Genomic DNA, 24,037 nt, shown 5'->3' with positions numbered 1-24,037 from the left:
ACATACTCTGAATAAGTTGCATAATCATATAGTCAATTATGCTCTGTTCCCTCCCCACACTTCAAGATATAGTTATACATAAATCAACTTGAGGGCATATTTAACTAGCGAAAAGGCAACTTCAAGGCATACACATTTAAGTATAATGCTCATTATATTATAATTTCCTTGGAAGACCATTCAAAATTTGTCTATTTCAAATACGTTTAACTTAAACTTATGATGCACAAGTCTATTCAACTAGACAGTCTATAATTAAATTATTTGTAAATGGTAAGTTATGTACCTCTGATCTTCAATACTTTTCTCAGAAGTTGCATCAAATGGCACAACACCAGTAACTTGTTCTGCCCCACTTTGAAGTAAGGGTGACAGCTCTGTTGCAATAACATCCCATTCTTCTTCTAGCTTCTCTTCACTTAAAGGTTCTGTGTTAGTGTTGCCATCTAGTGAATAAAAGAGTAAACTATACATACTAAGAAATATTCTTCTGTTTGTTTTAATATTACAGTACATTATACATTATTGTTCTCACATAAATTTAACATATGATATATAATTTAATTAAAATAATTGTAAAAATCATTAAAAATGTTACAAAAATGTTACCAGGGCATTTAATTATAGGAGTCAAGGCATACTTGTATGAAATTGTTAGAAGGTCTATACAATGGTCTTAGACAGTTTTTAAATTCTATTCAGTGGGACCAGCTGGCTGTTGATGTTACCAATAGCAAGTTCTAAATGGGAAGCATTCATGGAACTAATCATAGAGGCTACCAGGCTTTGACCTAAATGGATGTCAGATGATCACATGAGACTAGTGGCAGAAAAAAAAAAAAAAAAACAGGTGGAATGCATATAAATTATCAGGAGGTACAGAAGCCTACAGTAACTAGAAACTAGTCTGAAATCAAGTCAGACACTAAGGCAGATTATGACAAAGAATGCAGAGAAAAGCAGCTAAAACGTCTTTATTTACAAGGGCGGACAAAATAATGGAAACACCTGATATAAAGCATTAGTTTTTGTAATGGCTGGCTATATGATGTATTTATGAACATGCAGTGATGAAATATATATTTTTTTTCTTAGGTATGGGGGAGAGATGATAAAAGCTAATGTTTATTTAGAAGTGATATAAAAATGTATATGAAGAAAATGATTGGCTTGTGTGAATTCTAAAGATGTCAAACTGTTGGTGCATATTTAGCAGGGCATTAGTGACTAAAACTGCTGATTTGTTTAATGTATCAGAGCAATTGTATCGAAAGTGATGTTTGCATTCACCAAATAGAAAAACAAAATATGATAGGATTAATTGTGGAAGGAAATCAAAAGTAACTGAAAGAGACTGCTGGATACTGAAAGGATTGCAGCCCGAAAACATAAAACTACTAACTCAAATATAACTGCAGAACTTAAAGTGAGTATCTGCAATCCAGTTTCTAGCAAAACAGTTTGACGAGAACTTCATAAAGCTGAAATTTAGGGCAGAGCCACTATTAGCAGCTTCTTGTTACTGATGGAATTGCTAGGAAGAAGATGAAACAGTGAAAGGAGCATAAAAATTGGACACTTGATAATTGGAAATCATATTTTCAGATCAGTCATCATTCACACATTTTTCAAAAATCGGGGAGAGTTCAGGTTTGACGAATACCAAAGGAAATGCAGTACCCTGGATTGGTTTGGTTTTTGTTTTTAGGAGCATTAGCAACTAAGGCCATATTGCTCCGGGAATATGCGGTGGTCATTCCATAACCTTTCTGCATCCTCCGTATTTGGTGGTGACGGGCTTGAACCCCGGTCTAATCAAGGAGCGTGTGCTACGCACTGCTGCTCCTTCCCACCTGGCTACGGAGGCACCTAGTACCCCGGATGTCTTGTGTTAACCACCAAACATACATGAAGGAGGATCAACAATGGTTTGGGGAGCAATATCTTAGTATTCTTTAGGCCCTATCATCACTCTGAACAGGTGAATTACTCTCACTGATTACCTTGATATTCTGAGTGACCAGGTTCATCCCACAGTGCACACATTGTTTCTCATAAATGATGTCATGTTTAAGATAATAATGCTCCAATATACACATGTCCAAATGTGTCCAATCTTGGTTTTATAAACACAAAACTGAGGCTAACATCTCTCACGGCCTGCACAATCACGACAAATGTTATTGAGCACTGTGTGCATACAGTCGGTCCTCATATAACACGTGTTTACATTACACGAATTCGATCATACACGATTTATAAATAGGGGAACGATGTCTTATATAACACGAACCGAATTCGCTTAGCACGATTCGCCTTTGTGTTTACAAGAAATGGCAGTCGACGCGGAATCACCCCCAACCGATGAGAGCCCTGTCAATCAATTCGGCCCTGGAAAGATTGTGCAGGGCTCAAGGGGTAGAATTTTTTTCAGCCTGGTCTGAACTTGTTAACAGGAGAGACTGCTTCTACAGGGATGGGATACACTTAAATAGAAAGGGTGCAAGAATGTTTGCTGATGCTATCGAGGCAATGTTAGGTGGGTCGGAAAACTGCTAGATTGGGGGGATACAAGGACTAATAGATTAACAGTAGCCACTGGCAGAGGTGAAAGTGATTCTTGCACTGCTTCTATTGGAATGAGCCGCAGCCTGGAAAATAAGATGCAGGATATTTCAGAGACTGCTGGGAATCATTGGGGTACAAGTAAACACATGGGTTGTGTTAGGGTAGCTAAGAAAAAGAACAGGTGCATGTATACTTGTGTGTACGTTATTCGTTCGTTATTTGGTTTTTAGGAGCATTAGCAACTAAGGCCATATTGCTCCGGGATATGCGGTGGTCATTCCTTGACCTTTCCGCATACTCCGTATTTGGTGGTGACGGGCTCGAACCCCGGTCTAATCAAGAAGCATGTGCTACGCACTGCTGCTCCTTCCCACCTGCTTGTGTGTACACCAATGCTAGGAGTTTAGTAAATAAATTTGATGAATTTGAGGTATTGCTCAAAACATCAAAGGCAGATATTGTGGGGATTTCAGAGACGTGGTGTCACACAGATATAAGAAATGCAGAACTGGAATTTGGGGAGTACAATGTCTACAGAAAGGATAGACAGGATAGGAAGGGAGGAGGGGTTATGCTATTAGTTAAAAAACACATAAAATCCAAGGAAGTGAAGCCAGTCGACATCGCTGGACAGTGCAGTGTCGAGTCAGTTTGGTGTGACATAAGCATTGGGAGATCAAAATTGAGAGTAGGAGTGTGCTATAGGCCTAATGACTCTGATGAGTATAATAAGAAACTGTTCGGAGAAATAGAGTGGGCCAGTAATTCAGAGAGTCTTATAATGGGGGATTTTAATTTCCCAGATATTGACTGGAATTTGGGGGCTGGTCACTCACACAGTAGCAAGGCTTTTGTGGATTTATTGGATGATTGTTTTCTACATCAGCATGTTCGGGAGGCAACTAGAGGGAGTAATACTCTTGATTTGATTATCAGTAGTGATTCTTCATGCATTAAGAATCTGCAGATAAATGAACCACTTGGTGGCAGTGATCACAGTGTGCTGAAGTGGGAGTTACTCAAAGAGGTAACTACCATTAGGGGTAAAGGGAAGGGGTATTGCTTTCGTAAAGGCGACTACAATGGACTGAGACAGTATTTAAATTCTATACAGTGGGATCAACTGATGATATTGCCAACAGCAAATTCAAAATGGGAAGCATTCAAAGAACTTATCGTGGAAGCTACTAGGCTTTACATACCAACTAAGAAATATTGTTCAAGGTTTAGGCCTAAATGGTTGTCAGATGAACTAATGAGGCATATGGCAGAGAAGAAAAATGCATGGGATACATACAAATTAACACGTGACACGGACGCCTATGATAGATACAAGTTGATCTGTAACCAAGTTACAAAGGAGGTTAGGCAGGCGAAGGCAGATTACGAGAGATCCTTGGCAAGGGATGCGAAGAAAAACAGCAAAGAGTTCTTTACTTATGTAAACTCTAGAAGGAAGGGGATGAATCAGATTGGTCCACTTGAGATCGATGGGTCAACTGTTGATGACCCTGCTCGGGTAGCTAACAAACTAAATGAATATTTTGCATCGACATTCACACATGAGGAGTTATTCAGCGAGGGGAATGCCAGAGGTGTATTCAACTCTAGCAGTAAGCTAGAGAATCTTGTAATAACTGAGAGCAAAGTGGAGGAGAAATTGTTGAAGATAAACACAAGAAAGGCACCTGGGGTGGATGGGATCTATCCAGTTATATTAAAGGAGGCAGCAAAGGAGGTAAGCAAACCCTTAGCCATAATTATGAGAGCTTCCTTGGACTCAGGGGAGGTACCCATTGACTGGAGATGTGCAAATGTGACCCCAATTCACAAAGGGGGATCAAAGGCTGACACAAGTAATTATAGACCTGTGAGTTTAACTTCTGTTCCCGGAAAATTAATGGAGGCACTGGTGAAAGAAGCACTGCAGGATCATCTAGACAAGACTTCAGTTATAGCTAGGACACAGCATGGTTTTGTTAAGGGGAAGTCTTGCCTGACCAATTTGATTGGATACTATGATGCAGTCACAAAAGAACTGGATGCAAGGAATAACTTTGATATTATATACTTGGATCTTAGAAAGGCTTTTGATACTGTTGCACATGGAAGACTGCTGCACAAATTGGAGCAGTGTGGCATTGGAGGCAAGTTGCTGCTATGGATAAAGGGGTGGTTGAGGGGGAGAAGACAGAGAGTGGTAATCAATGGACACTGCTCATCGTGGACTAATGTTATTAGTGGAGTCCCTCAGGGTTCAGTATTGGGGCCTTTATTGTTTTCTGTATTTATAAATGATATTGATGATGGTATATCAGGCTTAATGTCCAAGTTTGCAGACGATACGAAGGTTGGCAGGGTTGTCAAGGGCACTACTGACACTATGCTGCTGCAACAGGATTTGGAAAGGTTGAGCAGATGGGCTTCGAGGTGGCAAATGAAGTTTAACATTGACAAATGTAAAGTACTACATATGGGAAACAGCAACCCCAGAGCAACGTATCAACTCTGTGGTACTACACTGACAGTGGTAGAGAATGAAAGGGACCTGGGGGTGGTGGTGCAGGTAGATATGAAGTTCTCTGAGCAGTGCAGATGAGCTGCAAGAGTAGCTCATGGTGTATTGTCAATGATATATAGGAATTTTTCTAGCAGGGATAAGGAGGTGATTATTCCCTTGTATAAGGCAATGGTCAGGCCACACCTAGAGTACTGTATACAGGCCTGGAGGCCTCATTTCAGGAAGGATGTAGAGCTGCTGGAACGAGTACAGAGAAGGGCAACTAGATTGGTGAATGGGACAAAGGGGTTCTCTTACGAAGAAAGGCTTAAGTTTTGCAAATTACAGTGTCTGGAAACTAGGCACCAGCGGGGTGATCTGATAGAGGTGTACAAAGCGTTGAATGGTTTGAGCATGCTCAATGCTGATGGGATTCTTCCTCTAGCTCAGAAAAATCACCTGAGAGGGCATAAATTCAAATTGAGGAAAGACAGATGTAGGATAGATGTGCGGAAATTTGCCTTTAGCCAGCGGGTGGTTGGTGGGTGGAACAGACTTCCATCCCTTGTCGTGGAAGTTGATAGCCTAAATAAGTTTAAGGCTCAGCTGGACAGGTATTTCGAACGAACAGAGGGGTGAAGTGGAAGTGGTTATTTTTATTTATTTATGTTACTTTTTTTTTTTTTTTTTTTTTTTTTTGGCTGATGCTGCATAAGCTTGCTTTCTTGCATCAAATGCCTCTACTAATGCTAATGCTAATGCTAATGCAACACGATAGTAATGAAGAAGATTCTGAAAATGTATTTATGTGTTTTATATCAGTGAAGGGGAAACACATTTCACCATAATAACGTAAAAACCCACACAATTCCAGCTATCCGTATTATCGCAAATGCAATTAGATCGAGTTTACTACCATTTATAACAGATTCCATTAGCAGAAACGAAACTGGAAATTGTTTTTATTGTTTTATGGTAGTAACCCCCAGAAATGTGCTTTAGTAAAATGTGGGGTGTTAATAGTGTATCTCGGCCTTTACGGTGTTTATTCAGTTGCTATACGCGCCCAGCTTTGTTTATGTGTATTAAGCATGCCTCCTCGTTTTGTAATTGTGCTTTATTCCCTAAAAATTAGTAAAATACTTAAAAGGTGTAAAAAGGAAGCGTCCTGGTGAAGACACTGCAGATTCAGAGAGAGAAAAAAAAAAAGCAATATCGATAAACAGAGGCGGACTGGGTCAAAAATTCTTACCCGGGAAAATTTATAGTGGCCTCATACTACGGTTTATGGCCAAAATCACACCGGCCTCCGGCCCACCGGGATTTCCCGGGTAAGGCTTATGGCTAGTCCGCCTCTGTCGATAGAGAAAAAAATATGAAATTGTGAAACGTTTTGAGCGAAATGAAAGACCATGTGATATTGCACGTGCTACACACCTAAATGAGGCAACGCCATGAATTACAAAGAATGCGGAGAAAATAAAAACAACTTTCATAGCGGGAACAACTCAAAGTGTAATTAAAATACATTAGATTAAGACACAAACAATTGGAAGAGATGGAACGGCTGTAATCTGTTTGGATAGAAAATCAAACAAAAAACAAGTTTGCTTACGATAGAAGCAAAAGCATTAGCAATATTTTATTACGTACGACTTATGTATTATAATTTATACTTACGTATTATAAAATACGTAAGTATTTTATTACGACTATTTTATTTAATATAATAAATTTTTTACGAATAAAATACGTATTTTATTCGTAAAAAATACTTTTTTAGTATTAAAAAATACTAAAAATACTTAATATAATAAATAATAAAAATATTTATTTTTTATTATTTATTATATTATAATAAAAAATATATTATATTTTTTATTACGTATTTTAATCGTTAGAAAATACCTAAGTATTTTATAACGATTAAAATTACCCGATTATTTATTGTGTTTGGTAATGTTTTGGTTCCAAATGTGTGTTCAATCTTGGGTGGTCGGCACCTAACCCCACTTTTCCCATAGGGCCTGTTGTTTATATTGCACGATTTTGCATTGCACGAGGGTTTCTAGGAACACAACTATCGTGCTATACGAGGACAGACTGTATTTGGAAAAGAGAGGGAGAAACAGATTACCTCCACCATCAGCATTCCAGGAGCTTGAAATATTCCTCTTAAGCCAGTTCAAGATTTATTGGAATCTATTTCACATAGAATACAAGCTGTTCTAAAAAGCAAAGGGTGGCCCAACAGCACATGAATGGATACCAATAACCAGTGCTTTTTTTTTTTTTGTAAAAAAAATATGCGCCGGTACTCATTCTTTGCTAACAGGAAAAACTGAAAATTAAAAGGACATGAAAAGTACAGTACTCTTTATTTCCTGATGTTGTTACTTAGTAGTAACGTTTTTGGAATAAGAAAAACAAATTAAGTATATTAACACACAGTTTATCAAGCATAAATTTATTATTCAAGTATATAAAAAAATATAAGTAAAAATAATATTTCATAATAAAGTTTTTATAGAATATTCCAAATTTTTATTGAGTTCTCATCCAACACACTAGCCGATTTCTTTCTGCTTGTGTCTGTTGCTGAATGACGTTTCCGAAGCAGACACAAAATGTCATATTTGTTGGATTGAAGCGTGTCAGCGGAGGGTCTACAATTTTAATTAAGATATAATAGTGAAGAAATTGTTTTTGTCATCAACGAAGCTCTGGTTAGGATGACGATCACATTCATTTGTGAAAATCCTCGTTCATATTCACTTGATGAAATTGGTATCATACTTGGAGTGTTCATCAAATGCTCTTCAATTTTTCCGAAACCATCTTTTCAATTAGGTATTCTCGAAATGCACGAATTGTATCTCTTTCATTTAACTGAAACCTAATTGACAATTTTCTAACTTCATTCTCACCAAATGCCAACATTTCATATTTAGAGGTTTAATACCTTCGTTGCCCTCATTTTCCTTCTCTCATCATCGACGTTGTCACTAGTTCTTAAATTTGAATTTTTTCTTTTATTTTCTTTTATTTTTTTTTTGAAACTGTCCAAAATGTCGGTATCCTTCGGATATTCAACTACTGTGACCATGTAAACAGAGATATGGAAAATTTAAGGAAAAATGTGGATAACACACTTCCGCAAAACAACAGATGATTATTTGTCAGGGTAAAAGAAAATAACTTCCTCCTAATTCTTGAACGGGGCACTTACAGTTGATTCACAGCCGTGTCCAGCCTACAACATGTGCGGAAAATGAATTAAAACATCATTTTAAAATTTGCTAATTATCGAAAAAAAATTTCTCATTAAATGTTTTGTTTAGTAAATGTAATCGTGTATTGTACTTAATAAAATTTTCGAATTTCAGGTGTATCATTATTTTTATTTATTCACCTTATATTCATCTTAAGCAGTGATCTTTTCAGGTTGTAAATTTTCTAAAGTGAGCATTTAAAGGCAAAAGTAAGGTTTTTTTTGAAAAACCAAAGAAAGTCATATTTTTATAATTTTAATAAAATCTAAAAAATAAATTAGTGACATAGATTTGTTACACATAGAAGTATTGGGAATTTTCATTTTTTATATATAGCCTGAAAATGAAAAAATGGTAACATGAAAACAGAAACTTCCTTTTACATGTAACAAGATATGGAAAATGTAACCCACTAATTTTTCTTGAATCACTTAGTGTGGTCCCGAAAGAAATCTAACTTTGAATATGGCCCCTGTACGGGAAAAGGTTGGACATCACTGCAGCAGAAGGTGAACCAGAACCCATTGGGAATACCCCTTGATTTGCACACTGTTAACCAGCGCAACTTCTCTGTATGTGGGACAGGTGGTAGGATAGGTTTTACCAGGTACCACCATTACCAGGTAAAATATCTTAACAATTAATTGTCAAATGGTAATCCCTTTAGCTCACTCAATTCTTGCTTAGCAGCGGCACTAATTTCCTAAATTGCCTGCAGGCCTGAAGTGTGAATAGTGTGTACCCAGTTAAGTCTCTCCTAAGCCATTCGTTATATGAAAATTTTCTTCGCTCAACTGAAACTATTTTAAATATAATTTCCAAGGGAATTCAAAAAAAATTTGCTATAAAAGGAGTTTGTTTTAAACAGAGGTCTGAATGAGTAATTTAGAATTCTAAAAATGGTTATAAAGTTTTATATAGAAAAGATCTTAACAATAGACAGTGAAAAATGCAAATTTAGTTAAATAACTTTAAGCTTATTTGAAAAGTAGATAAACATGTGAAAAAATTTACTGACTATTACAAATTTCAAAGTGTACAGCATCCAAATGTCACACGTCACTGTTAATAAAGGTTCCGGTATGCCATACCATTGTGTACTGTCCCAAAAAAAAGCACTGCCAATAACCCTTATCATGGGTGTTTCTATTATTTTGTCCATCTGATGTATATAAACACTAGAAGGAAAGAAATAAATCACATTAGTCCACTTGATTGTCCTTTTAGAAAGGATGTGCATCTGTCAGAACAGGTGCAGAAAAGAGCAATGATATTATGCAGAGGAACAAAAAGGTACCCTTACCAAGAAAGATTTGAATCTGCAAACTAGGCACATGCAAGAAGATCCAATTGTGAAGTTTAAAACCTTGAATGGATTAAGCAAAATGCTGATGGCATCCATACTCTTATTCAGAATACAATATAAATTTAAACTGAAGAAGGATGGTAGCAGGACAGAGGAGCAGAAATTTGTTTTATGTAAGCAGCTGTTTACTTACAACCTTTGTTTTATGTAAGCAGCTAAGCAATTAATCAACCTTGATTGATTAATTGTTGGAAGAAACTTCCATCTGACATTGTGGAAGTGGGTAATATGAATAAACAGAGGAGCAGAAATTTGTTTTATGTAAGCAGCTGTTTACTTACAACCTTTGTTTTATGTAAGCAGCTAAGCAATTAATCAACCTTGATTGATTAATTGTTGGAAGAAACTTCCATCTGACATTGTGGAAGTGGGTAATATGAATAAATTGAAAGAAGAAGAACTAAAAAAATTATTATAGGAGATAGATAATGTGGGAAATTTCTTTTTTTTTTTTTCTTGACTGATGCTTTATAAGTTTGCTTCCTTACACCACTCATCATCAAAATAGGCTATATAAAGAAAAAATCCTATCAACAAACAGCTGAACTGAAGTTACAATGTTTAACCCATTTTTGGTCATATAGGAATTCTGTTCAGATTTAAGCCTATTGCCAGTTGTCTACAAAGTTCTCACAAAGATATTTTCAACAATAGGCACAATACTAGATGTAATATAACCCAAAGAACAAGCAGGTTTCAGAAGCAGCTTCAATACAGTGGAACACATTCAAAGTGCTTGTTATTGTTTGTTTGTTATTTGGTTTTTAGGAGCATTAGCAACTAAGGCCATATTGCTCCGGGAGATGCGGTGGTCATTTCCTGACCTTTCCGCATCTTCCGTATTTGGTGGTGACGGGCTCGAACCCCGGTCTAATCAAGAAGCGTGTGCTACGCACCGCTGCTCCTTCCCACCTGGCTACGGAGGCGCCCCATTCAAAGTGCAGAAAGTTATAGTAGTACAATGAATATAACCTTCCATTATGTATAGCTTTCATCAACTATGAAAAAGAATTTGACTCGGTCACAAAACTAGCAATAATCAAAGCCCTAATCAACCAAAGTGTAGATAGAGCTTACGTCAATATTTTCCAATCAATATATGAAAAGGTGACTGAATCAATATGGGTCAGCAGTAATAAAGTTCAGATCAACACAGAAAAAGGCATCCAACAAGAAGACACAATCTCCCTAAAACTATTTTCAACTGTTTAGAGAAATTTTTTGCAAGCTAAATTAGGATAATGAAGAATTCAAGATAAATGGAGATTACCTGAATCGCTTATGATTTCCAGATGATATTATCCTCTTTGCCAATGATTCAGAAGAATTGCAGCAAAACATTGAAGAACTGCAGCATAAAGCAAGAAGCTTGGTTTGAAGAAGAATCTCAAGAAAACACAGGTTATGTTCAACAAATTTACCAGACCAAAGAAAATCTTGGTTGACCCCAGGGGCTCACATCTGGTGAGTATGGTGAGCACACCTAGGGTCCTGAGCTGGATATCACCATCCTTTTCTTTCTTGGTGATTCCTTCTTTCTTTCTTTCTTTCGCTTTCTTCTCTCTCTCTCTCTCTCTCTCTCTCTCTCTCTCTCTCTCTCTCTCTCTCTCTCCAGGGTAATTCAGAAATTTTTTTGGCTTTCGTTTTATTTTGTCATTTCAACATACGGTTGGTGAAAAATACTTAAAATTATATTATGAATATACCCAACCCCAGAGGCCTATTTGGAGAATTACATACTGTTAACCCTCTAGGGGCATGCAAAAAACCATGACAACAGCAGACACATCTTTACTTTACCAAAAAGCAATATGTACAATTTATGGCAGATATGTACAATTTATGTACACAGTTTAAAATTAATGGAGGTAATTCTGACAGTATATTGTATAATAAAATGAAAAAATATCATTAGAAACAAGTCTGGTTATCCAAAAATAAAATATTTACCAACCGACTGTAAAACCAAAAATTGGGGGCATATGCAGCAAAGAAAAGAAGGGAACTGAACTCTATAAATGATGAGATTGAAAATGACTATCACACTGGAAGAATACTAAAATTCATACTTAGACTCATACTTATTCAATATCTAACAGAAACTGAAATTCAAAAGTTTTAATTTTTGGTGTATCAAATATAAAAACATGATAGCTATATGATTAACATTAATTATGCACTATTTACAATTAAAAGTGGGTATCCATAAAACTAAGTAGAAATAAAATAAATGAATGCATATAATCAATGTGTAACTCATTGAAGCTTTTATAAATTTGGTTTGGCTTCTTCACCTAAAACCTCACATGCTGTAATGAAGGATAACACATCAGACTGTTCCAAAAAAATAAGCTGTGCTTGCAAATGACTTTATTTTTATAAGATGCATGGATGACACATAAGAAGACTGGTACATGTTACTTTTCTACATAGCTATCAAGTATGATTAAGTGTTTGTCTTAATCTACTTGTGTTTGTCTTAATCATAATGTGTGTGTGTTAGGTATGCCAGCTCCTCCCAATCATACAGCTGCAAGTGTGGTTGGCAAGTGTATTATGGTTGTATGAATTTTTTTTTTTTTTGGCTGATGCTACATAAGCTCATACACTTGCTTTCTTGCATCACATGCATCTATTACTATAACCACATCTGCAGCTCTACGATTGGGAGGATGCATGTATGACACATAAGACTCTGAAATGTGTGTTATGTATGCCAGATCCTCCCAAGCATGGAGCTGTAAGTATGGTTGGCAATGTATGGCTTGGAATTAGAAAAGGCATTACACTAACAGAGCAGCTAGATGATTAACATTAATTATATGCTATTTACAATTAAAAGTGGGTGTGCATAAAACCTGCTTTCATGACAAAACACTTGAACCATACACATCAATTAGTTAGTGATGGTTATCTGCCAGCCTGGTACCCTTTAAATGCAGAACTGGATAGCACTATATACATCTAATATGACCATGTTTTCAGTAAGTCTTGCCATCTTGCAATAGATGATGCTGAAGTGTGATATGAATGTTGTGCTGATGGTGCTGAGGTGTGACATGCATGCGTACATGCAATCTTGTAGTTGTGAGAGGAAACAAGCTATGTATGCACTCCCTTTACTATTCAACCCCATCCACAAAATGTGCTTCTCCCTGTGCAATATGTTATTACCTTATATTTTTGAAATTCCTGCTTTCCTAGAGGTCAAAACATGCAGTGTTGTATGTATATATATACAATTTATATATGTACATATCCATCCTGAAAACCAGTCACTACTGCATGTGTTTCTTGGTGGACACTGGTGCCTGCATTATGCAGAAATACAAAACTGAATGAATTAGCAACATATCTCAGGAAATGATTAACCAGCTACCTTAGTTTTCTAATTAGAACTAACATTAGTTCTACCCATTAGCATCATACAACTTACGGTTTAAGTAAGTTGTATTTACTAACTTAACCATAAGTTGAAAACACGACTCAATACTAGGTTGATACATGACGGATATTGAATTTACTTCCAATTTAATATTCAGTCTCTGCTGATGTTGATGAGTAACATCAATAAAATGTAAAGTGTGCCTTCATGAGCTAAAACATTATGACCACCTACTCAACACCATATTGGGCTACCTTTCACAGTTATAACTGCTTCCATACAGTGCAGAACAAATTCTGCGAGACTGCAGAAGGTGTCCTCAAGTATCTTGAACCAGCTGGACAGACTGACATCTCAGAATTTGGCAATGGAGTGAGGCATGCTGTGGCAAATGTTGCATTCTACCATATCCAAAAAATGTTTGATGGACTCATGTCAGGGAAATTTTGCAGCCAGGGAAGCACACAAAATGTTTGGGCATGATCCTCAAACAATTCCTGCACAATGTGGGCCTTGTGACATGGGACATTGCCTTGTTGAAACAGTCCAGTGTCATCTGGATATATATACAGTCACCATGCAGAGAAAAACATGGTCCAAAACAATGCTGAAGTAGAATCTAGTAATATCCATGAAACAGGTCTTGTATTTGTTGTTATTTTGGAGCATTAGCAACTAAGGCCATATTGCTCCGGGGATATGCGGTGGTCATTCCCTGACCTTTCCGCATCCTCCGTATTTGGTGATCACGGGCTCGAACGTCGGTCTAATCAAGAAGCGTATGCTACACACTGCTGCTCCTTCCCACCTGGCTACGGAGGAACCCATTCATGAAACAACTCCCAAACCAAGATACCACTGCACTGCTGTCTGTTTTTGTTCAGCTGTGCAATCAGGTTGTGGCTGTTCACTTGCTTGCCATTGAATATTAGTATTCGTAATGGCCACATGGTGCAAGGAAGCGTATGTTTTATGCTGCACCAGCCAAAAATAATAATAATAATAAATAAAATAAAATAAAAAATAATAAAAATAAAATAATAATAAGAAGAATAAAATAATAATAAGAAGAATAAAATAAAAATAAATAAATAAATAATTAAAAAGGGAAAAGGAAATAAAACAAAGAAACTTATATTTCAAATGATTGTACAAAGTCTTCTATTGTATGGAGCGGAAACCTGGACATTGAATAGGCGAGCGGAAAACAAATTGCTCTCCACAGAAATGGATTTTTGGAGATTCTCAGCAGGAACTTCTAGAAGAGACAGAAAACGGAATGAAGACATAAGGGAAAAAATGGAAGTGAAAAAGACTATTATTGACACCATCAAAGAAAAGGGTCTCACATGGTATGGACAGGTAAAACGGATGCAAGAAAACAGATATACAAAGGCTATCCTGGAATGGATACCTCCTGGAAGACGGAGAAGAGGAAGACCTAGGAGGATATGGATGGATGGAGTACGGGAGTGCAAGACAGCCCGAGGCTTAACCAACCAAGACACCCTGAACCGCACTTTATGGCGGGAAAAAATTCCAAACAAGAAATAACTTGTAGGCTGAGGAAACTCATTGTAAATGGAAACACTCCTCTTGAAGAAGAAGAAAAGGAAATAGACAACCTGTGCACTGCCCTCCTCCTCCCATAGGTAATTATCCAGCTGACCATTGAATTTCCCCAAACTGTCAGCCAAAACTGTCAGTAACTTGAAATTATGGCCCATAGTTCTAGAATCATTTATAACCGTGAAAATTTCATCCTCATTCATTTTACTTATGCCTCTCAGAGCCTTAAACACCTCAATCGAGTCTTCTCTAAAGTGCCTAGTTTCCAAGGTCTGCAGCCCATATATTTGAAATCTTTCCTCACATGGATGCCCTTTTGCCAATCTCACCAAGCGAGTTACCCATCTTTGGACCCGTTAAAGAAGCACAATGTCTTTCTTTAGGTGCAGTCTCCATACTTGAACACAGTATTCCAAGTGTGGTCTAACAATAGCCTTATATACAATACTCGGAGAACTTCGGGTCTGACAGTGTCGTAACACCCAAGTCCCTTTCCTCCACTACTGGCTTTAGTTTAATTCCACCAAGTGTATAAGTTATTTTGGGGGTTACAGTTTCCAAGGTGTAATACCTTACACTTTGCTGGATTAAAGCATAGTTGCCATTTTTCTGACCATCCCTGAAGTCTATCTAGGTCACTGTGAAGAAGCTCTGCTTGGCAGTGATCATTAACTACTCTACCAATATTTACATCATCGGCAAATTTAGACATCACATCCTCTATCCCTTCATTAATGTTATTTATGAAAATCAAAAACAACAGTGGTCCTAATAATAATCTTTGGGGAACCCCACTTCTTACATCAACTCAATCTGAGAAATAACCATTTATCACAACCCTCTGCACCCCCCAAACTATCCAGCTATCCATCTAAGGATTTTCCCTGTGATTCAAACCTGTTCCAGCTTATAAATTAACTCCTCATGTGGGACTGAGTCAAATGCTTTACTGAAATTTGAATAAACAATGTCAAAATTATTCCCTAAATCCAGCTCTTCAGTGACCCTGTCAAAATAGCTAACCAGATTAGTTAAACACAATTTTCCCTTTACTGATCCTGAATTCCACCCTAGACCATGCTGAGTATCCTTGAGGATTCCATTTCTATAAAAATTATCCTGAATTCCACCCTAGACCATGCTGAGTATCCTTGAGGATTCCATTTCTATAAAAATTATCCTGAATTCCACCCTAGACCATTGTCTCCATGATTTTGCTTACTACTGAAGTTATATTGACTGGCCAGTAATTTCACACTTCACTCTTAGAACCACTCTTACGTATTGGAGAAACATTGGGAATTTTTGCAATCCAAAGGAATGTCTCCCGAGTCCAGTGATGCTCTCATAATTAGCCGCAATGTTCAATGCACTCACTTGTTGCCTCCCTTAAGATTATAGGGTATATGCCATCAACCCCAAGAGCCTTACTGGCTTTGTAGGCTCAAAAGTTTTTTCATTAAATACTCATATGAAACTTTAATATCATTAATTACATATTTTTCAACTTCACTCCCATAATTTCTCTTTGACGTAAAGGGTGTTTCTTCCATAAATATCGATGCAAAGTACCTGTTGGGTTCATCTGCAACTTCAGCTGTGGAATGTAATACTATCCCACATCCATAATCCGCCTTTGCCAGCCTAACCTTTTCTGTGGGACTATGACAGATCATTTTGTAGCTATTATAGGCTTCAGTACTTTTTATTGTTCTGTAACTTTTCCATGCCATCTTTTTCTGCTCAAGTAATCCGTCAACTTCCTTATTCGCCAAATTTGGAATCTTCCTCATGGAGTATTTTTTTAATGGTATATAACCATTCAAGGCTTCTGTGATTAATGTTTTAAAGTTATACCACAATTAAATGGTATTCGCTCTCTGTGCAATATCTACCCAATAGAGGCTATGTAGCCCTTAAGCAATCGTAATTTCCTTTCCTGAAATTATAACCATTCCTTTGCCTTTGACTACTACTACCTCTCTTTTCATCATCCACTGTAAAACTTCATGATCACTTCCTGCTACTAGTTCCTGTACTGTCAGCCTTATTATGTCATCTGGTTCATGGGTGATGATGAAGTCTAGAATATTCTTTTCCCTAGTACTTTCCCTGACGTGTAGATACAAATAGCAATCATCTAGTTGTTTAAAAATTTTGTCCCCCATGACTATAGATGAGTATCCACCTATCCGTCATGTGCATATTTGTTGGCAAGGAATGGAACTTGTCCATGGAGTTGAAAACCTGATTCATCACATCAGGTGCCTTTCTAGTCATCCAATGTTCAGGAACAGTGCTCACATGCCTCCTACAGGTGGAAGTGTAAATGAAAGTTGGTGAACATGGACACATGAACAGGTTATCTACTCCATAGGCCTATCCACAGGAGTCCCAGCTGGATGGTGTGCTTGGAAACATTTCTTTGTGTTGTCTAGGTGTAGCCTGCCATTAACTGAGGGATTGTGATCCGCCTATTGTTATGGGGAACACACCAACTGCCATTCACCTAGAATATCAAACAGTGGTAGTCTCCTTGTCCTGCCGCATTGAGTGGCTGTGTCACGCTTTGAACCATTCTCACCACATGTTCACTATGGCAGCCCTCGAACAGCCAACAATGCCTGCAGCTGCTGAAATGCTGGTGTGCACCATCCTAGTGCCACAAATCATTCTCCATTCAAACTCTCGGGTTCTTCTCTTTCCCCATTGTGCGGGCTTTATACTAACAATGTGAAGGACACCACTCATGCCATCACTGTATATGCTGTGCCGGTTGGTCATGTCACTCCTAGGTGCTGTGGGCTGCCTCCATTCATGGAGACAGGAGTGGTCATAATGTTTTGGCTCATGAGTGTATATTAAAATAATGTTGATCTCTTTACCATAGCCGAGTGGTCAGCCACAAGTGTACACAAAGTATGTGTGCTTTGAGTGACCAGGGTTCAAGCCCATGACTACTAAATTTCGTGCTGTGTCTTGTATTCTTTCAATCTTGTGAACTCTGACCATGTGGTCATCCCAGAAAAATTTATTTTATTTTATATTGTAGTTTAGGAATTAATGAATCTCATCTAATGAATGTCCAATTCAAGAAATCTAATGAATGTCCAATTCAATTATTTCAGTTACTTGAGAAAAGTAACTGAAACAACTGAATTGAGTTACAAATAATAGCAAAATTGAATTATAAATACAGTAGACTTTCGATTTCCAGGGATAGATGATAAAAAAAAATTCCTCGAAAATCAATTTCCCAGTTAATCCAAAAATACAGTAAAATCCCAACATACGTAAGAGATATGAGAGTAAGATAAGAGATTCCAGGACTTCTTACATAAGTCGAGTTTTACATAACTCGGGAATATCTAATAAATATTGCTACTATATCCATGATATGACACAATTACAAAAATTACATAATATCCTCAGATGAAGAAAAATAGTTATATATTTTTAATTAGTTCGATTAAAAACTTTATCTGAGAACAGCGGTGAAGTAGCCAGAGTGGCACATAAGGAAAGAAATTCCCATGACAAAAAAAAAAAAAAAAAACAAGACCTTATTTTCAGACAAAAAATTTAACAAAACTTATGAAATTACAGTAACTGTAACACATTAATTTTGTAATAAGTTATTCTAGAACTAAATTTAATATGAAATCCTAATGGTAATATTTATTACCTTTAGCAGCTTTCTTCTTTTTACTCTTTTTATGATGCTTCTTTTGAACAACAAGATGAGAATGTCGTTTGCAAAACTGTTCTATCATCTTCACAAATATGTGAGTTGTTTCAATCAAATCTCTCAGATATGATCTGAAAATAAAAGTAAAATTATAATATTTAGTCAATAATGAACATGATGTTTATCACATACTAAAAATCATACTAAACTTATTTCTGAAAACATTCATCCAGTTGTGTATTGGTTACCCAAAGAGAAGTGAAATGTTTATATATGTGAAAGTTATGTAGTCTTCAAGCAAAGACAAGATATTACAAAATTTTTAAATGTGTATTGTGCTTATTTTGGAGTGAAACTCTGTGACCAATAAAAACAATGGGCTCCACATAAAGTCTGTAGAATCTGTGTTGAAGCATTGAGATTATGGAAAAATGGTAAAAAGAAGGCCATGCCATTTGCAATTCCCAAGATTTGGCAGGAGCCTACAAAACCCATTGTGATGACTGTTACTTTTTGTTTAGTTAATATAGAAGGATACAATGCAAATAGTAAGGGCATTGTGTATCCTAATATTCTATCTGCAATTAGACCAGTCCCACATGGAGATAACCTGCCGATTCCATGCCCTCCAATTATATTGGAGTATGTAGCAATGGAGGGTGCTGAAAGTAAAGTTTCTAAAGATGAAACTAAGATCTACAAGCCTGGAGATACTGAGTCCACTGTTTTCACAGCATGTACTCAATGATTTGGTAACAGATTTAAATTGTTGTCAAGGACACTACTGACACTATGCTGCTGCAACAGGATCTGGAAAGGTTGAGCAGATGGGCTGAGAGGTGGCAAATGAAGTTTAACATTGACAAATGTAAAGTACTACACATGGGAAACAGCAACCCCAGAGCAACGTATCAACTCTGTGGTACTACACTGACAGTGGTAAAGAATGAAAGGGACCTGGGGGTGGTTGTGCAGGCAGATATGAAGTTCTCTGAGCAGTGCAGACGGGCTGCAAGAGTAGCTCATGGTGTATTGTCAATGATATATAGGAATTTTTCTAGCAGGGATAAGGAGGTGATTATTCCCTTGTATAAGGCAATGGTCAGGCCACACCTAGAGTACTGTATACAGGTCTGGAGGCCTCATTTCAAGAAGGATGTAGAGCTGCTGGAACGAGTACAGAGAAGGGCAACAAGATTAGTGAATGGAACAAAGGGGTGCTCTTACGAAGAAAGGCTTAAGTTTTGCAAATTACAGTGTCTGGAGACTAGGCACCAGCGAGGTGATCTGATAGATGTGTATAAAGCCTTGAATGGTTTGAGCATGCTCAATGCTGATGGGATTCTTCCTCTTGCTCAGAATAATCACCCGAGAGGGCAGAAATTCAAATTGAGGAAAGACAGATGTAGGATAGATGTGCGGAAATTTGCCTTTAGCCAGAGGGTGGTTGGTTGGCGGAACAGACTTCCATCCCTTGTCATGGAAGTTGATAGCCTAAATAAGTTTAAGGCTCAGCTGGACAGGTATTTTGAACGAACAGAGGGGTGAAGTGGAAGTGGTTTCTTTTTTTTTTTTTTTGGCTGATGCTGCATAAGCTTGCTTTCTTGCATCGAATGCCTCTACTAATGCTAATGCTAAATTTATGAAAGGAATCTGTAGAACTCCTTGGTTCTAGACTTAAATCAAAATATCTAGCACATGGGATATTTTTCTCATACAGGGTCATCAAAAAAGGTGTCCGTAATTTCCCTTTTAATTAACTTCGGAAATATTTGATCGATTGCTGTGATCGTAGCAGCAAACAGTGTAGTAACTCACTAAGTTTTATTTGACACCTCAACAATGACCTTGGCTGTGGTGCACATAATGACTCCTGCGAACACTGCTTTAGTCAGTGTCAGTAAGATGGTGATGCAACAGAAAGAGCAGTGTGTGTTGTGGTACACTGAATTTCAATACCAATGTACATTGGTATTGATGTTGCACTGTTATGACAGATTTAAATTCAGCGTACCACAACACATGCTGCACTTTCTGTTGCACAACCGTCTTACTGGCACTGACTGATGAGATGAACATAGGAGTCATTCTGTGTAAACTCACGGCACAGCCAAGGTGATTGTGGAGGTATCAAATAAAACTTAGAGAGTTACCACACTATCTGCTGCTACAATCACAGCAATCAATCAAATATTTCCAAAGAAAATTAAAAGGGAAATCATGTACACCTTTTTCGATGACCCTGTATTACAGACAGAGAGAACAAGGACTGATTCCCCTACTTTTCTAAGGACGATTCTATGGTTTTTTGCAGTAATATAAATGACTTAACTATTTAGGAATTAGTTACAATCCTAGACAGTGGAGACTTTTTATTGACTCATCAAAGAGGAGTCTCAAAGGTGTGTTGCTCCACAATAGAAATAAATATGGGTCAAATCCGGTAGCTCACTCTGTGCATTTGAAAGAAACATATGAAAACTTGAAGAAGTTGTTGACAAATATTAAGTATGAATAACATGGTTGGTTGTAATGTGATGACTTTAAAGCAATAGGCATGTTACTTGGACAGCAATCTGGCTACACAAAACTGCCTTCCTTTTTGTGTGAGTGGGAGTCAGGCAAGGAGTAAGCACTGGGATTTCAAAGACTGGATCAAAGAAAATAGTTCATAAACCACTGGTATATCCAAAAACTTCTCCTTCCATCCTTGCATATCAAACTGGGTTTGATAAAACAGTTTGTTAAAGTTGAAGCAGGGACCTCAGGAAGGTCCCTGCTTCAATTACCTTTGTACTAAATTCACATCACTCACCCAAGAGAACCTAAAACAAGGTATTTTTTTTTTATGTCCAATTTGCAAACTGAAGAGAGACTGAGATTTGGAGGAAATTATGAATAAAAGAGAAAAACAGGCATGGATAAGTTTCAGGTCTGTTGTTGAGAACTTCTCAGAGGAACAACAATGATCTAGACTACATTAATATAGTTGAAAATATGTTGGCAAACTTCAAGAAGCTGGTCTGAGTGTCAAAGTACATTTTTTACATTCCCGCATCAACTACTTCCCAAAAAGTAAGATTGTTATTGTTAATGTTTTTTTTTTTTTTTTTTTTGATGCAAGGGCTACACAGGCCATATTGCACCTCTCAATGGTATGAATGATACACATCCATCGTAATTACTATGGCATAAGTCAAAAACGATCATGATCATGTAATTTTATCTGCTTAATAAATTGGAAAAACTCCAGAAGATTGGCATCGTTACCTATGATATGCTTCAGCATCATGGGTTCTTTAAGGTTAGGCAGAAAGCTGAATGAGACTTTTCGGGCAATAGTGTACAAAGCACATTCAACAAGAATATGTTTCATCATTGTAAGCAGAGAGTTGCATTGTGTGCATTGCGGAGGATCATTACCTGTGAAGAGATATAGGTGGGTAAATTGATTGTTTGAACAAGTTTGAGCTTCTGCAGACTGTTCAGGACCTAGATATCGACGAGGAATATTACAACTTTCTGAAAGTGATAAAGCCCAAAAAACCTATAGGTAAAAAGAAATCCAAAGAAGAAAAAATTAGTCAAGAAACACTTGTCATGATGAACCAAAGACGACAAATGAAGAGCAAGAAAAAGACTGACAAGGAGAAAATTGAGAATACTGAGTTATGCAAAGCCATTAGAAAGAGACTCAGAGAGGTCATAAGAAAATTTAACACAAGAAAAGTAGAAAAAACATTAAGAGAAAACAAAGGATTTAAATTAGCAGCCATGAGCAGTAATACAGAATGACAAATGATACTGAAACTGAAGAATAGCGATATTGTACTTATAAATAGCAGAGAAGGCATAATTCAAATAGCAGAAGACCGCTATAAAGAGTTATACAAGGAGCACGGGAATGATGCCAGCAGTGAGGAAGCTGGATTGCAAATTAGTAACACATACAACATACCTGATATCGTTTCTGATGAGGTAGAACATGCACTGAAGAAATTGAAGAAAAAGAAAGCCCCGGGAAGAAGATGAAGTTATCGTAGAATTGTTAAAATTGGAAGGAAGAGACATGACACAAAAAGTGGCAAGACTCTTCACAAAATGCATTAAAAAAGGTGTGACACCTAAGGAGTGGAATAATGCAATCATAGTTTCACTGCATAAGAAAGGAGATAAATCAGAAATTGGAAATTATAGACCAATTAGCTTGTTATCCCACATCTACAAGATGTTCACAAGAGTCATTACTAACAGATTAGAAAGAATACTTGATGAGAATCAACCGAAAGAGCAAGCTGACTTTAGGACAGGATTCTCAGCTATGGATCACCTTCATGTAATGTCGCAGCTAATGGAGAAAGCAACTGAACATAAAACACCATTATGCCTAACATTTGTGGATTATGAAAAGGCATTTGACTCCATATGCATAAGGCAATGTTTCGGACACTGGAAAGACAAGGCATAGATACCCCAGATATTATGATTTTGAAGAAAATATATGAGAATGCTACCTCCTTTATTAGACTAGACAAAGACAGTAGCAAATTTAAAACTGAGAAAGGAGTTCGACAAGGAGACACAATATCTCCGAAGTTGTTTACTGCTGCCCTTGAGGAAGCTTTCAGAAGATTAGACTGATCGCAGAAAGAGGGTTCAATGTGAATGGAGAGTACCTAAACCATTTACGATTTGCAGATGACATTGTGGTCATAAGCCATGATCCCAAAAAATAAGAGGAAAATCTTAATCAGTTATGCACAGTTAGTAAGGATTTTGGACTAAAGATGAATATGGCTAAAACAAAAGTAATGATGAACAAGTATGCCACAGAAAGGGATATAATGATTGAAGGAGCAGTAATTGAAAAGGTGGAGTCATATACTTATCTGGGACAAGTCATTAGCTATAATAATGATAAATGACTGGAAGTAAAGAGAAGAATAAATTTTGGATGGATAGCATTCAGGAAATATTGTCACACACTGAGTAGCAATATCCCAATTTGTCTGAAACGCAAAATAATGAAACAATGTATACTCCCCACCATGACTTATGGAAGTGAAACTTGGGCACTCACCAAAAGAATGGAAGAGAAGCTGAGAACTACACAGCGAAGAATGGAACAAATTATATTGGGAATCAGACTGTTAGATAAGAAGAGAAACACATGGATTAGGCAGCAAACTCAAGTAAAGGACATTCTTATCAAAACTAAAGAACTAAAATGGTCTTGGGCAGGACACATAGCTCGAAGACATGATGACAGATGGACTAAGAAAATAACAGAATGGTATCCAAGAGGAGCTAGAAGAAACCCTGGAAGACAACGGCAGAGATGGATAGATGAATATGAGTTTGTGGGTAGTAAATGGATGGCCATTGTACAAAACAGAAGGAACTGGAAAGTTGCTGGAGAGTCCTTCATCCTGCAGTGGATTGAAAATGGCTGATGATGAAGCTGATTGTGTGTTCCAGCAATTACCATCCGCTGGCTAAATGCAAATTTCTGCACATCTGTCTTTCCTCAATTTGAATTTATGCTCCCTTAGGCTCGTAATCTGAACAAGTGGAAGAATCCCACAGAATTCAGTGTTACTCAACCCATTCGAGGCCTTATACACCTCAATCAGATCACCTCGCAGGAGCCTAGTCTCCAGATGTTGCAATCTACAGAACTTAAGCCTCT

The 24,037-nt window shown here is 37.2% G+C and overlaps 1 protein-coding gene across 1 annotated transcript in view; it reads right to left on the bottom strand.

Annotated features, from left to right (window-relative positions):
• Nucleotides 1–24,037, bottom strand: part of LOC150080211 (protein timeless homolog) — a 734,420-nt gene that overhangs the window by 615,435 nt on the left and 94,948 nt on the right. The window contains exons 8-9 of the mRNA XM_090380646.1: nucleotides 18,346–18,479; nucleotides 287–446 (exon numbers count right to left, since the gene is read on the bottom strand). Of these exons, the coding sequence (XP_090236772.1) occupies nucleotides 287–446; nucleotides 18,346–18,479 (294 nt within the window). The remainder of the gene's footprint in view (nucleotides 1–286; nucleotides 447–18,345; nucleotides 18,480–24,037) is intronic.

The sequence above is a fragment of the Mastigoproctus giganteus genome, chromosome 9, assembly GCF_048544385.1.
Source record: "Mastigoproctus giganteus isolate SK-2022 chromosome 9, ASM4854438v1, whole genome shotgun sequence".
Taxonomy (NCBI): Eukaryota; Metazoa; Arthropoda; class Arachnida; order Uropygi; family Thelyphonidae; genus Mastigoproctus; species Mastigoproctus giganteus.
This window is presented reverse-complemented; position numbering and strand designations above follow the sequence as displayed.